The sequence below is a fragment of the Electrophorus electricus genome, chromosome 18 (assembly GCF_041902795.1).
Source record: "Electrophorus electricus isolate QZ-2024a chromosome 18, ASM4190279v1, whole genome shotgun sequence".
Classification (NCBI taxonomy): domain Eukaryota; kingdom Metazoa; phylum Chordata; class Actinopteri; order Gymnotiformes; family Gymnotidae; genus Electrophorus; species Electrophorus electricus.
The window spans coordinates 13,501,149-13,518,172 of NC_137514.1; the positions used below are offsets into that span (position 1 = coordinate 13,501,149).

At 36.5% G+C, this 17,024-nt stretch overlaps 1 protein-coding gene across 13 annotated transcripts in view; it reads right to left on the reverse strand.

Annotated features, from left to right (window-relative positions):
• The window catches only part of dmd (dystrophin), a 112,073-nt gene extending 95,659 nt beyond the window's left edge, over nucleotides 1-16,414 (reverse strand). For 11 of the 13 annotated variants that reach the window (XR_004776988.2, XR_004776987.2, XR_014118290.1 and 8 more), the window contains exons 1-3: nucleotides 16,147-16,413; nucleotides 8,523-8,584; nucleotides 1,605-1,697 (exon numbers count right to left, since the gene is read on the reverse strand). Coding sequence is in view for 9 of the 13 variants with exons in the window: in XM_035534640.2 (XP_035390533.2) it covers nucleotides 1,605-1,697; nucleotides 8,523-8,584; nucleotides 16,147-16,231 (240 nt within the window). In the remaining 4 variants the exon portion in view is untranslated. Of the gene's footprint in view, nucleotides 1-1,604; nucleotides 1,698-8,522; nucleotides 8,585-12,936; nucleotides 13,154-16,146 lie in introns of those variants that run through there. The other 2 variants (XM_035534642.2, XM_081701484.1) reach the window with 2 other exon arrangements.
• Nucleotides 16,415-17,024: the final 610 nt, after the last annotated feature.

Genomic DNA, 17,024 nt, shown 5'->3' on the forward strand with positions numbered 1-17,024 from the left:
TGAACAATATTTGCTACATTTATAACATGCTAAAAGACTAATTTTTAGGATTTAAACTACATAAAACCCATAATTCATAAAAAAAAAAGAATTCCGGAAAAATAAAAAATATGTAATAAAAATGTATCTTCTGAACTGGATGTGGATCTTTATTTACAGAATATAACTGAACTCAGTACACGCCTGTGCTTAAATGTCAAAAGATTAAAAAATGGCATCACCTTACAGTCATTTTATTACTTCTCTGTTGAACAGTACAGTATTTGCTCTTGTGTAATTTTTAAAGGAGTAGTTTAGATTTACTATATTAAAAATAGTATATTTTATTCTTTAGAAACGGTTGCATTATCTTGGCAGTGTGTTTTCGGTCATCATGCTGGAATATTCCTATTCTGCCAAGCTTCTGCAGACTGGTATTCATTTTGTCAGACAGTATACTGGCATATCCACGGGAATTCATGTTACCAGCTCCCTAACACCTTTTGCCTTCACGCTGCCCCTTATCATCACAGTCCCCCACCCCTCTGCTTGCTTCTCTGTCAGAACTATACATTCACTTTAGCAGTCCTGGCCAGGTTCACACCAAACATGCTGGACCGCATCTGAGCCAAACAACTTATTTTGAATAAATTTTGAACAAATTTTTATTTTCATCGGACCAAAGACTGTATTCAGCAATATTTAGCAGGCTTATTTTTATGTTATTAAGCAAAGTTTATTCTTGCAGTTTTATGCTGAAGAGTGAGCAAAGCTTTTTTTCTTGATTTTATGCCATGTCCTTCACACTGTCTGAGCTGTCACAGAAAGTCATATTTCTGTAGATGACCCCTGTGGGAAGTCTGAACCACATGCCTGTCTGTTTTTCAGAGCTAGACTGAGCAAGTAGCACACTGTCCATGGCATTATTTAGGAGGATGGCCATTATGGCTCTGGTTAGTGGTACTAAAGCTTGCTCAATTCTTCGCAATTACTGTTGTAACTGTGTTTTGACAGATTTTTAGTTCATGACTGATCTTCCTTTGTCCTTTTCCATCTTTTTGAAATTTCATAATCAGATTTTTCAATTTCTTTTCCATATGGAGCCATGACACAGACATGCAGATTAACACAGCCCATAGGACCCAAACTGAAGAAGTGCTGGTGTTCACAGGTCATTATATAACCATGTTCATGCAGTTAGGCTAATATGAAACAGATGTAGTGAATTTCTTTTCAATGATCACTAAAGTATTTGTTTTTAATTGTTCATAAGAGAGAATATTCCATTTGCCAATTTAGAAATTATTCTATTTACCAACTTACATGTGATATACAATTTTGAATATACTGACATATTGATATAGCAGAGGGATGCATTCACTTTTTCTGTATATCTTTGTTATATTCTGATGTCTTCCATTTTTTATGCTTTTTGAAAGCTTTTCACTTATTGCTTTGAAGATGATACCAGAGGCTAAAATTTCAGTCAGAATTTGACACAATTATGAATATAAACAGAATACAAACAATTGAATAAATTATTATGTTATATGGTAAACTGCAAAGCATAAAGTTTACATTCCAATGTGTATTTTATGTACATTGCATCTTTCAAAAATACTTACCAGTTCATGCCCAGCTAGGCCCTCCAAAAGCTCCAGAAGACGACGGCCATCACACAGATCTGTGAAGAGGTCATCAATAGGGACTCTCTCTGCCTGAAGAATGAAGATATAGAACATAGGGGCACTGTATTCTTGTCACATCATTTTTGTAAATACCATGTGTGAACATAACATTTTAAAGAGGTGGTTAAAAAAGAGCTAATTTAGTCCCCAACAAAATGACAGGAAAAAGATAGAAAAACAACCTTCGGTTTTGGTGTTTAGTCAACAACACATAAAAAGTATGTTTTATATGGAACAGTAAAATTCATATGGAACAAATTCTGATTTAGACTTTACTAAAGCTGTTTAATAATGACTGATACTGATACTACTTACAATACTAATATCATTTTCAGATGTGATTATTAGAAAACACACAGTAGCAAGTTTTATAGATGCTATCCTTGGGTTTTCTTTGCGAGTGTCATGCTTTGGTTTAACATCCTGCCAGATGCAAAGCTAGCTCTAGACTATAGGAGGCCCTATAATGCCAATAAATAGTGTAAGACTGATAGGCTGTTACTTGTGACGTTTGGAGGGTTTAAGCAGGATGTGGGGATGAGGCACATTGACACAGACGCTTATTAGGACACTTTGCAATAATACATAGCACGCAGGCTATTGTTTCAAACACTGACAACCTCAGTGATAAGACACGAGACTTATATACACGCATAACAGTTACACACAGCAAGGATCACCAATATGGTGCTGGTACAGCAGTGTTGCTGGGGTCACTGTTAGACAGAGTGGTCCAACACCCAGAAATATGCAGCCAAAAGCAGCTCTGTGGTCACCGATGAAGGGATACAGGAGGGCTTATGCAATATGTGCATGGAAAAAGATGAGCCATAGTCTCACCATTAAGATGTAGCAACAAGTGTGTGTAATGAAGTGACCAGTATTTGAACACTGTGTAAAAAGCAACACTGATGTGTCCAATATACTTGTCAGATACCATGCCAATACAATCAGATACCATGCCAATACAATCAGATACCATGCCAATACTACAGTGTCACTGCTGTCCTGAAAGTGGTCCACTACAAGAATTTTGTGCGGTCAGCAGTCCTATGGTCCTATGTTGATGGAGGTAGATAAATTGTGACCAACAGATATGTTATAATTGTTAGCCTACCAACTGCACCTGGTGTTTCTGATAAAATGGCCAGTGAGTGTAACTACACAGTAGGTGAACCTAATAAACAAGACACTCAATGTATGTTAAATGTTTATCTTATATGGATGGTTTTTCTGCCAAAATGGCTAATGGTTTTAAGTGTACCCCATGAAATGGGATCTTAATGTGCATTGTAGATAGGTAATTGTGACGCTGGCCCGAGTGCTGCAGAGTGTGGAACAGAACGCGCAGACTCCCTCAACGGTGACAGTGACGTTTATTGACATACAACGTAGACATTAACAGTGGCACTCACATATAACATTTACGAATAACATAACTCTACACTTAACATGGCTAACTCACACGCAACGGAAGACGATACAAACGGGTATGACAGCTACACAGACATTTCAACATGACCAACGGCGAGCATACATTGACAGGGGTTTACGTAGACAGACTAACATTTAACATTAATGACACATGCGAGTTCCCCTGCATGCGGCGGGCCGTACCATTGACTTCTGAGGGAGGAGCGTTCCGTGACAGTAATGTTGACATTTAAAGTAGAATGTAGAATAATGGGCTCCTTCAGGGCTCTAATTTAAGATACATTTTTCAGTATGTATTTAACATTTTGATTAATATAATTAATATTTTGCTCGGGGATTTTTTTTTTAAACATTTGGCACAAAATTAGGTCCTTATACTACAGTCAAAGATCATCTCTAAATCAGGGCCAGTGATAGATAAGAATGATGTGACAAAATTAAACAATGCCTACAAATTTTGATACAAGAGCAATATTTTCTACATATGGAGTAAAATAAAAACTGGCCTTTTTTGGGTTGCCAGTTGTGTGCCATAAACCAAGATGGATATGGTTTTAAAAGTCTCATAACTGTAAAATAGATACATGATAACTAAAAATGTATTATTACTCATTTGCCCACATGGTAGGACACATCACCATGTTCTTTCCATCATGTGACTGCTACGACAAATTTTTAGCTAGCTACCCTTTTAATGTTTTTCATACAGGCACTGAAAGAAAATCATGCATAAGATTATCCAGATGCAGTTTTGACATCTTAGGTTTTCATAGATTCAGATTTGTTTATTTTCTTAAGACAGCTCAACCACAGCTAGTCATTTTGTCTGCAGACAATGAAATGGAGTGCAATTCCACCCTGATTGCACTGAATGTCACAAGGTTACTAAACTTTGGCTGTTTGTATAGTATATGTATTGTTTTGTTGTAACACTGCAGGATGAGCCAGACAAATGCAGATCAGCCAATTAACCTCTTTGTTGGTGGAGAGACAATCCAAAAACGTAGTAAAAAAACAGGCCAAGATCAAAAAAGACACCATAAGATTAACCGAGGAAAGGGACATCTGAAGTGAAGCCAAAACAGCCCAAAAACAGAGCCAGAGAGTACAGTCCAGAAGGCAACCAAATACAAAAGGAAAAACCCCAAAAAACAAAGGCAGGTAATCACAAAAGGAGAGTGTAAACACAATAACAACACTCAGTATGCTAAAGGAAACAAAGACAATACTTCGCAATGTTGCAGCTAAAACACAAAGCTTAAATGAGAAATACAAAACAGGTGTTTCACATCATTATTCTGGGGATGACGAATTCCCCTCGGGATTCTGGGGAATGTAGTGAGGAACCCTAGTGTTAGCTTCACTGGCAAGGGCTTCTGGGCCAGAGGGCTGCATGACATTTGTATAACTGCTATAAATATTTTGTAATTTGCATTGCTTGTTAAAATAATGATCATAATTATTTTAATTATATACTGAATATAGATAAACAGAAAAGCTTTTAAAAATCAGTCATTTGTCAAACATTTAGAAAACAGCAGACTGACAGACAAATTTGACATCATGCACAGCGGTCTTTAACAGCATTTTCTGAATAAAGGAAACACGTTTTTGATCATGCAGTTGCATTTGTGTTTGACAGTTATGAATATATTATTCTGAATATACTAAGAATTTTGTACTGTAAAAATGATCAAAATGCGAAAAAGGACCTGAATGGGATTGCAGAGACCGAGACCTTGGCCAATTGGCTATAGATAATAGTAGCAGTACAAGTAGGATCATATGGACCTAGTGCATAAAAAACTGTATCAGTGTAAAAAATCTCTCTCTCTCTCTCTATCTATCTATCTATCTATCTATCTATCTATCTATCTATCTATCTATCTATCTATCTATCTATCTATCTATCTATCTATCTATCTGTGTGTGTGTGTGTGTGTGTGTGTGTGTGTGTGTGTTTGTGTGTGTGTGTGTGTGTGTGTGTGTGTGTGTGTGTGTGTGTGTGTATTGTTTACTTCAACCAACAGCTGGCATTTTTCTTTTCGCTTTTGAGCTTTGCCTTTCTGCTTGAATTTACTTAACATCTTCACACCTACCACCAGTACACTGCAGAAATCAGAAAAAGTCAAAGCCTCTTCTAACATTAATTTAAATGTTTACACTAAACTATCTATTTGGATCACAACACATATACATATTTAGCTGATATGCTATTAGCCAAATAAGAATTTTCCTGAGCGCCATTGCTGCATGACATGCATACTTGGATAAAATACAATTATAAATATAAAATAAAGTATTTTGATATATTGTAATTGAATAATATTTTAGGACTTTATATTTATATTTAGAGTTTATTTATTAATATTTATATATTTTGTGTTATATATAGAGTTATAAATAATGAGTACATTATGTTTGAAAGATCAGTTTAAAAACCATTTGTCTGTTTTCTACCATGGAAGAGACACGTTACGAAGAAAAGGGACATAAATAAATGTCAGTAGTTAAATTAATGTACATTTAGGCTGGCTGGTGAGAGATGCTGTTACATTAATGGACCTATTCATGAATTACAGATGAGTAGCATAAACGCTGACTAATGGAACCCGACTGGAATTGCTGGGGGCTCCCTGTGGGCTCCAGCATCACAAACCCCAATGTGATTGCCCCCCTGCCCTCCCAGGAGCAATGCCACAGGGTAACAGACAACTCAAAAGACAAAACTGTTGTTCAAATGTCACAGAACTGTGTCATCTTTGACAACAAAATGAGAACCAAATGTGACAGTGTTAAAAGGGCTATTATTAGTAAAGAGTTGAAATGTTGAAATGCACACTCTATGTTTCGCTTTCAGGTTGCAAATGCCTTCATTAAAATTTAAAATGAAAACAGCAACAGCAACTGGCACACATTCAGCTCAGCCTTACTTGCAATGGGAGCTTGGCAATGTATGTTGGTATGCAATTGCACAGAATTCTGTTACATACAATTTTCTTTTTTATATTAAGCATTATAAGGGAAAAATTATGGGGTTTTTTTCCTACTTAAATGAGGTTCATTTTTATGCTTAAAGTTCTTTGTGATGGGAGCACAAATGAGCAAGAGAAACATAACAGAGTACCAAGTTGTCTACAACACATTTGTGCTTAAATAAATGGAAGGGGCTGCACCTTGTCTTTGTCTATCCTCTTCATATATGTCTGTTTCTGTGATTAGCTTCCTCTCTGTGTTTTTCTATCCTCTCAGTCTGGTTCACCTCCTATCTGAGTAAGTGAGCTACAATAGAGTAAAAGCAAAGCACTGCTTCCTATGTTCTTGTGTGACCTCTCCCTAGGTCTTGCTAAAAAAGAAATGGTGGTAGGAGAGGTGATGGGACCCAGTGTCAGCTGGAAGGAGTGGCACATGGTGTGAGAACTTTGCCAGTCTTACCCACTCAGTGAACCAGTGAGCCACGGCCAAAGGGCGAAGCTACGGCCAGTGAGCAGCATTTGAGGGGGTCAGGAGAGAGTGATTCGATGACAGTGGGCCCACACTGCAACATGAGCTGCCAGCGGCACATATTCATCTCCCAAAATAGAACATAGAGTGCCCTTTAGAACTTTACATGGCCCAACTACAGCTAGTGGCAGACTTCCATTGGTGATCTGACCAGGCAACGGTGATGCAGCCGGGGTTATTATTAGAAGGAAACATGCTAAAGCCACGGCTTGATGTCCAACTGTTAAAGCCTAGCTGCACTGACTGACTGAGACTGAGAAACAACACGGCCTACATAGCTCAACATCACCTTCTCCTAAGCCACCGTCGAGAGAATGGTGCTGTTGACTGAGTGCCTCCCTACTGCTGGTGATGCAAGGAAAGAGGGAACAAGAGGGAAGAGGCAGCTGACAGTTAAGGAATGTGACAATTTTCCCATGCGCGAGTTCCGGCTAGGCCAAACCCAGGAACCATGCAAATCCGCACTATGTTTAAAGCAGTGCTCAATCTAGGTGAGCAAAGTTTGCTCATCCTGAGTAGAGTGAAAATACTGCTTATCAGTGAAAGACCAAAACAGCAAGCCTTGGCAGATGGCTCCAGGCAATGGAACAGGTAAACATGCTTCTAGAGAAGTGATGAGAGAACTGTGGCAGTTTATCTGTAAAGGTCTTGGGCAAAGAGAACAGAATAGGGTGTCATTTTGCTGTCATTCTGACAAAATAGGATGTTTGCACTCAGTTGACCTGATCATTACATAGAGATGTATACAGTAGCAGAAACGACACATGTCAGAGAGACTGCACAAACTTTTGAAAGAGAGGAACTGCACCATGCAAACAAAATTGACACAAAGCCAGAGAGACTGCAAGGACACTCCACTCACAATCCAGTTAGTTACTGTTAATAGCTGCAAATTTTGAGAATCCATGAGGTTCTCAACAGCAGTGCAGATATTTTTGGAAGAGGTACAGACTATGAGCTGGCCTATGGCACACCACATTTCACCAGTCCAACGGAGAATAGCACATTAGAATTTTATATTGTTTTTTGCAACATCTACAGAGCAGGATGAAAACCTCCCACTGTCTCATTAGAGACCACTACAATAAAGCTAATAGAAAACAGAAAAGAGCATATGCTTCCCACTCTTAAGGAGAACGACCTTGCCCAGAGACGAATGACTGTACAACCTGCCAAAGAAGACAATGCCCAAGCAAGGAAACAGTTGAGACTCAACCTCAGTGGCTTTGCTTTCACAGTACATGAGTACATTAAGAGCAGACTCTTACATGTTACCCAGAGTACCTTGCATGTTTTTCAGTATCAAAGCACATGTGTTCCCAGGGAATCAAACCCATGATCTTGGTGTTATCAGCACCAGGAGTGCAAGGTCTAGTATCATACTAAACTAGCCAATAGCTAACTAGCCACGAGCCAAGCTTTGCTACTGCTGCTGGATCTTTTTGTTTGTTTGTATTGTTAGTTGCTCATAGTTGAATTACTGAGTCAGCTAACCCAGCTAAAGGGAAGCTGAGTAATAACAGGAGCTTCTGTTGCTCTTGCCATCTTGACAACACTATTTGTATAAGGTTTTTCAGTTTTCTGGAACACCCTCTTTGTATCTGTCCTTGTGGTTACCTATCCCTGTATGCACAAATGAATAAATGAAAAGAAGAGAAGCCTTAAAAATACCAAAACCTTTTGTGCCCAAATATATTCTTACATTCCATAGAGTAATTCAACTCCCCATAAAACATTAGGTTGAATAGTCACATTTCATGATCAATCATGTTTAAAATATGGATCATTGGCAAATGCAGTTATTATTAATATATATATGCTTAATGGTATTTTAAAACACAGTTAGTAGCAATACATTTTCATGTCAGAATAAATAATTAATGCTTGAACATAGTTATAAAAAAAACAGTACCTTACCTTAGCAAATTGTGAATTTATCCATTTTGTGAAGGTTTTCTTTTGTATGTCCTCTCTCTCATCTGAAAATGAATAAAGATTCCATTAAATCCTGAAATCCAGATATTGGTTACACCCTGAACACACACATTTATATATATATATATATATATATATATATATATATATATATATATATATATATATATATATATATATATATATATATGTGTATATATATATAATATAAATGTGTGTTCAGGGTGTAACCGCAAGGTACTGTAAAAGATGGCGCAATTTGCTTGCACCTCTGTCGGAAACATCTTATATTTCTGGAAATGTTGTTTACTTCATTGCAATTTTGACACTCTCTCTCTCTCTCTCTCTCTCTCTCTCTCTCTCTCTCTCTCTCATTCATTTAAAGTTCAGGGAAAATCAGCCTGGGGGTTCATGAGTTATTTTGGAAAGTTACCTTTGTATTTTATTGTCCCCTATTTTGATGTTTTAACAAACTCCATTAACATTAATTTGTTTTATTAACATGCATTTGCTGACTTACAATACAATAACAACAATACACTCACAAGACCAATTTGGTATGGACTGGACAAAATATTCATTGTTTAAACAGTTATGATTCAATATGTTTTGTTTTTACACATGTTTATTTTTCATAAGCATTGGTTCAGACTATAACCAATTTTTATGAAAGTATCTAGGTTTGGTGTATGCAAATAAATTCCAAATCCAGTATGGCAAAAATACATTTTTATATATTGTGAAAGTTGGGCCATTTTTTAACAAATCTGTCAAAAAAAGAAACTGAGTGGGAGTGGATGGGATTACACTGAAATGTTTCCAAAGCTTTATGGGAGCGGTGAGGAATGGAATGAAACTCTGTGGGAGGGGTTTGAAAACCAGTCCTGCTGCGACCTTGACCTGAAGGCTCTGAAAGTCAACTTTCACATCAGCTATTCCAGTGTTCCTTGTTATGCTGAATTTATTTTTCTCTGATTTTGTTTTTTCTCTGAGCAAACAAATATTCCACATTCACCACAATTGTATGTGGCCCCAGAACAAATTTTAAAATGTTGGATAACAGCATTATTGACAGTCGGCAGTATAGCATCAAATTGATAAAGAGTCAAGCAAAACCAGTACACTCTTGGCTCATTCCTGTTTCACAGGAAGTGATGAGAAAACAATGTGAGTTTTGTTGATAACTGAAGTACTTCTAAGGGCAAGTCTGGTCTCTTTAGGTGAATCCCTCACTGGAGGAAATTCTTTTTCTGCTTTTCTTCTCATCTGGGTGGTAGTCTTTGCTAGTCATGGAGAACCCAAAGGCAATGCCAAGAATCAGTCAAAATTGGCTAATTCAACCATCTGATGACTACTTATAGACACTGGTTTCAACAAATTAAACAAAATTACAGTAAGCCTCAAAAATTGCAACCATCTAATTAGCCAAATAGACCACCCCTTCTGCATTGCCAGGCTGATCTGAAACTGGGACGATTTTATACAAGATCTCTCAGATCATAAGCAGTAATAAGTTAAATTATTACTGATCAAGATTTTAGTCTCACGGAAACTCTCAAAGGATTAAACCTCTGTGGAATTTAGCTTTAATGAGGTCACGTTTCCATGCATCTGAGCGCCATGAGGAATGCATAACCACTATTTATGATACTGCCATTATTCAAAATCTTTAGTGAAATCAACTATCAGGGACGTTTCTGCTGAAAAGGTTTTTTTTGTAAACCAATAAAAACTAACTGCTTCCATTAAGTCTGTCTCTCAAGCCTAATACATGCTTACTTTTGGACAAATGTAGCAAATCACCACATCTCTTAGGGCTGTTTTTCTTCATGATTAAAAGTATTCTTCAGTCACTCACTACAGTGCCCTGCTATTGCTAACTTCACCAATCATTTCTTGTTTGATTTTGGTGCCCTGTGCTGAGGGCAGAAACCTAAACTCTAGAAAGAAACAACAGCAACATAGACTCCATAAAACACCAAAGCTAGAATCAATTCTAGATCTATTTCCCTCTATTGTGTATGAACTAATGATGCAATGGCACACAGCTGAGCAGCCAACTGTGGCCACATAATATTGGTATGTATGAAATAGGCGGTTCCTACACTGATTAGCCAATATAAGTGCACATACCCTAATATTACTGTTGACATTATGCACTTATTTTCATAACAATAGTTTCATTTCCAATCCACTGTTTGTCTGCAGAGCCAAAACACTAAAGCACTGTCAATGCTGTGATGAAGTAATCTAACTTTATTTTTTAATGTCTTTTGCGAGATCTATTTTTTTTTCTGTCAGTTGTCTTTGTTCTGCCACCAAAGTTCATATGAATCTTGAATTAAATATACCGCAAAAGGGAAAAACACTTTGAAACCTGAACCTGTTAGATGGCAACCATGCCCTCTATCAAGCAGAACATATGTACAGCATGTGTGAGACCTCATATGATATGTAACATTAAATTACTGCAAAACAAATAATTATATTGTCTTCATATATTGAATAACATCAATGCACAAATACAATGACAGTAAACCCCTTTACCTAGCTTGTAAGTCTAACAAACTACAATATTCACTGTTAGAAGAACAAGATTGAATATATGTATGCTTTTTTCAGTTTAAAAATACTCATAATGTACATTCGTCACCCACTTTATTCAAAATATTCCTTTCTTATTTCTTAACACCTTATGTCTGTAAAGTCAGAGAAAAATGGCCACCTCTTGCCATGCAAAAACGTTGTTATCCACCTTCCAAGTGTTCAGTGGTTGTCTTATGGCCACATAGGTAAAAACCCCCAGTAGCACAACTGTTATTAATGCATACACTCCAGCAGCCTGACAAATGTGGTGGCAGTTCTACAAGTATTATGCATGGCAACAGGTGTGCTGTAGTCTGTGTACAGTCGTATTAAACGAGCCTATAAAAGAGATGCAGCCGCTGATGGGGTTTGTGTGTGTAGGTGGAAGCCGGGTGCCCATTTTCATTGTTCATAACACTCGTTTAAGTTTGATCATTTGGCACAATGGTTTGTTTTACTTCAAATGTAACTTAGATGATTTAATAATCACTTATCTCTGGTGACCAGAAATACTGTTTGAAGAACTCTACATTTCAGCAAAGGTTTAACTAAACTCACCTTTGGGGTTAGTCCATACACCAGTGCTTTGTGTCAGAAGGATAAAAAAACGGCATTAAAGCCCATCGTTTTGTGCTGGTAATATTGTGTTTCTAACTTATTGCAATAGTTGCATCATGACACTCAAAGATCCACAAAACCCTTATTTTCTAACCTGCAGAAAAGCAGAACTTAACCTTTTGAGTTTATTGGTGTCCCAGTTGCTACCAGAGACAATTTCGGGTTCCTTTTCAGTGACCACAGTTTATTATATTGAAAACGCACAGATCACGTGATCTAGGTCATGAAAAGTATTTCCCATTTTCTTTAAACTACATGTAACGATATCAGTCCGAACAGTTTTAAACCTTTAAAATCTGTCTGATTCTTCCACACAGAACGCATTGAGACAAGACAGAAGAATGAACACAGGTTTGTCATTGATAAAACGTGTGATTTCACGCAGGTGGCAGCTGGTTTGTCTACGCCACAGTCTACCGTGTAGCTCTCTGGATTATATCCGCCCTTGTGCAAATAGGATGATAAGGTAACTAGGTTGAGCCAAGATAACTGACAAAGACAGTGGTGGGATCTGAAAGTAGCGGCCTTAGCTACTTAACAGATATCTTTCGGCTCTATAGCTAGCAAACTAGCCAAAGTGGAAGGAGACGCTATTATATTAGTGAGACAGTGGTAAGAATCTGTCGTTTCCAAGAACTGCCTTAAAATATGGTAATGAGTTGTGTTGAGTGCGCGCATGGAAAAGCGCTTATGGGCTGCGTGAAAAGATGCATTCAACAAATCTGTCTCCAAACTTTGTTTACAACAAACAACCAAATCAATGAAGCAGAATACATAATAAGCATGTGTTCATTTGTGGCTTTAAAGACAGGATAAATATTTGTGTGACCAATTAAACCCTGTTTGCATCAGAAGAGTCTGTCTGCAGCTCTCGTATTTAATTCACAGACACACGCCAGGATGTATAAATGTACCGTTAAACCTTGTAAAATTCGAGAATCTCATGACAACGTGACCAAATATAGCCGTCATCTAATTTTTCCTATAAAACAGTAAAGCGTGATCACACACCGGACAGGGTACAAACAGTAGGCGATCTCAGTCTCATTTTCTGGAAAAATTACTCTTATCTTCATAGACGAGGTTCGTATACCAACAAGCGGGAATTCCCCCTACTTATCAGTAATTTATAGCTATAGTACGCTATTCTCACAACGACGTCATTTAACACACACTGTCACAGTACAGTTACCTGTATTGAAGCAGGATTGGTTACTGAATATTACTCCCGGCGAGGTTTCAGTGTTTATTCGGTCAGAATAGCAGCGTCGTACACACTCTCCATGCTTATATCCTCCCCTGACTACTCCGCGCAGCGACTGTAGGTGGACGCATTGACAGTTTATTTTCCAAGGACTCTCACTTGGGTGGCTAATGCATGTTCGCAGTTTCCACAGAATTCGCGGCGATTCTCCCCTAACAAACGTATGTTACACCGCTCACTGCTTTTGAACAGTTATATCCCTCCTCACGAGAGGACTCTATCGCAGCCTGCGAGATGACAGATGGCCTACAGGCTATAGTTAGAATCGACCAAGAGAGATGGCTAGAAATAGGAACAGAAAATCTAAAGGAATTTGGAAACAGTGTTCGTACAAATACCATAAATACGCGTGCATATCTCCGCAACACAATTATGTTTCGTGTACAATTACGATATGCATTAGCAGCCTAACCAAATCAAGACTTTTATTTATTTCTTACTATTTGTCTATAATATATGAGTTTTGCCACACAATCCACTTATTATCGTATCAATCTGAAGGCGATGGGGTTTCTAACATTCTAACATACCAAATTGCGTTTATATCAATACAACTTGGCAATTGTAATAAGCAAATATATATAAATATATATATAAGTTAATTTGTCGATTTAATATTCCAATATTATATTCAAAACAATACATTAAAGTTGTTAAAACAAACGAAAAAAATTTAAATACTTTAAACCATGTGACAATCTGTTATTTAGCCCAGTGAAAGCATCACTCAGAAAATTGTATCCACCCAACCCATAGGCTACTGGTCATGTTAGAGGTACATTTTTGTGCACAATTTCACACACCCATCTATCTCTAGAGGAACTGGTGTGATTAATACAACCTACGGAAAAGTGAAAGATTTGGACAGCTGAAATTGAGATATTATTACTGATGATCTCGCTGAGAGTTTAACACGATTATTTGAATGCGGTACAAATGATCGATAACAATTTATTACTCTCAAAGATTGTAAAACTTTGTTTTTGATACGTACGGGTATTTTTTAATTTTGAGAGGGTAACCTGATTCACCTTCATTCATATTTATGATCAGCTCATTTAGAAGATAAGAGATGACAATAATCAAAAAGGTGCTTAGTTGGCCTGTATGCTGTTGGCACTGTGATCTCGAACTTGTTTAGCAATAGATTTCATTCATAATATTGTACTACAGTGTGAAGGTAGTTTCTATCAGTTTACCTGTCATAAGGGATAATGATATAGATGACTTTAATGGAACTGTGTGCATATTATGTGAAGAACCACCACACCGTCGTACCGTATATTGAGGTTATTTATGACGCCATGAAGAACACAGAACTCTCTTATGGGAAATGGTTAATGATAGATTTAAATTTAAGTTTCTACTTCATAACAAGCGACAAACTATGTGAAGAGTCAATTACAGTGATTTGTAAGAACAACTGGTAAGGCCCAAACCCTATAAATGTCATGTTTTTAAAAAGCAGATATTTCAAAAAGAAAAAAAAGGATGAAAGCTTGAACACATATAATAGATTACTCCTTCAGTTATTGAACTTGTATGGACAGAATTGTATCAGTTTTGGCTTCGTGAGTATTTGCGCAATACTGCCCTACAGTGGATGTCCAATTTACTTGCATTTGAAACAATTAAAATAGGGCTATATTAAAAAACATAAAAATAGCAACGAACATGGATATAATCTGATATAATGAATGCAAGCTTTAATATTTATATACTGCTATGATTAAAGCAACCATGAACAAATCAATAGTTTGCACTACTAATTACAGTAGTATTATTACATTTGTTTATAATACTGTACATTTATAACACCAGCTGCCTATGGACATCTTCTTTGTAGATCATAGTGCTCTTGATTATAAGTCATAGTGTTCTATGTAAATAAACAAAGTAATTAATTAAATACTCAGAATGTAAGACCACAAAATAGGAACTAATAGCAACTGAAGTTGAGTACTTTTTCAGAATGTGTTGCAAAAACATGTATAAGCTCATTTGCTTTGCAATGAATGTATGTGATAACACTTTCAGGTACATTAATTCTCTAATAAATTTTTTATGCTATCAAATACAAACCTTATTACAGGTTATAAAAAGTAGCTTATGTTGTCTTAATTTGTCTTCTTAAAATGCTTAAATCTACTAGGTATTGTTTAAAACTGCATAATTTCTAGCTGTAGTCACAATCACAGTAGTAGTATTCTGGTTCTGCAGTGTGTGTCTGTGTGTGTGTGTGTGTATATATATATATATATATATATATATATATATATATATATATATAGAATTGGCCTTAAGAGGGAAAGGTATACACTCCTGGCATGAGCAATAAAAACCGCACTTATACGGAATATGAAATGAAAGAGAGTAGAGTTCTCCAGAGTTAAAATGTCAAAACCAACTTGAGAAATGCTCTAGAGTACCAGGATATTCAATGGGACACACCAAAGAGAGAGATCAACAAGAACTCTCCTTATTCCAAGAACTGAAATTACACAGGATTAAAATGTCAAATCCTTTAACTTTACAGTAAATACAACTACCATCTTACTGAATTTGAATGACTCTATAATGCTAAGCAACAATAATAATATAACTCATTTAAACAAGGGCTCCTGACATCTTACACCGGGCAGCTGCAGCTATTTTGAGTTCTTTAAGACCATATTTCATCTGAAGCAAAAATATAACCATCTCACTCTTCATTCTAGATTTAGAATGGGTGTTTTGGTTACAGGCTGAATTATTATTTCAGAAATGTACACATATACAAAATCCTTCAAAACATAGTTCCTTAATAACTATATATAAATAACTATATATATTAAAAAAACTCAAGATAACCAGTGGACTAAAGACAAAAGAAAAACCTATCAAGCACCTATGTTAAGAGGCATATTATATGTAAATCTTTTAATTTTCACTTAAAAATTATTTCATCTAACCAGCTAGTATTTGATAATACCCATCACCCAATACCCTGTTTGGATCATCATGCTGAAAATAATCTTAATACAGAAGAATCAAATTTAATCTGATTAAGAATTTTAAATAAAACATGCAGAGACCTGCTACTTTTGCAAGCATTTCCTTGGTTATGGCACTGTGGAGATATATTAGTGTTTTTCTTACCTGATCTGCTTTTAATGATTTCTCCAAAGTCATCCTCAAAGGTTTCTACTTCCCACTGGTCGTCAGTGCACCCAGATTCAGCCATGTTAGAAAACACCAGAACGTGTTTTACTCCTATAAATTTTATCCAAAAACTCCCCCACAAAAAATGGCAGTGAGATATATAATTATAAATCTCTAGGAGAACTCGCCCTTAGTTGGAGAACTTATGGATGAGAATGGTATTTGCTCCAGGAAAGTCTGTGTACTGTTATGATACACGGGAAACAACCTGTCAAGGGGCCCAGAAGAGGAGAAACAGGTGGCAGATTCTACTCATCTTAAAATAGAGCTTATAGAGTAGACAGACTGTGTGACCAGATAGTGTCCAGAAGGATTGGTCAGAAAACGATATATCTGCATTTCTCCATATACAGTAAGTTTCAAAGATATTAGGTTAATAGAATTTATTCTATTGTTCCCTTGCACCCAAATAATATTGAAGTCCAATGATGTTGAAGAAAACTTTCATCTTTAAAAACTTCTTCAGTTTTCTATTTTAACAATCATCATCAATTATCTAGCTGCTGCATAATTTGTATCTAGTCACCCCATGGTAGGTAATCTATTGAATTTGGGAAGCTCCATGCTATACTTCAACAGTCTCTTAAAGATGGAGTTGCACTCCAACAGGCCTTGAGAAGAATATAGCTACTGCAGGATTTTCTACTCACATTGCTATACCAGTAATGTAATGTTAAGAATAAAACAAGTTTCTATTTATTAAAGACAGAATGTGATATGTCAGAAATATGGGCCTCATCATCATAGGCTGATCAGTCTCAATCAGGGATCATAACTTTAAAATGATTTTTTTCTAGTTCACCAAATTTTCAAGA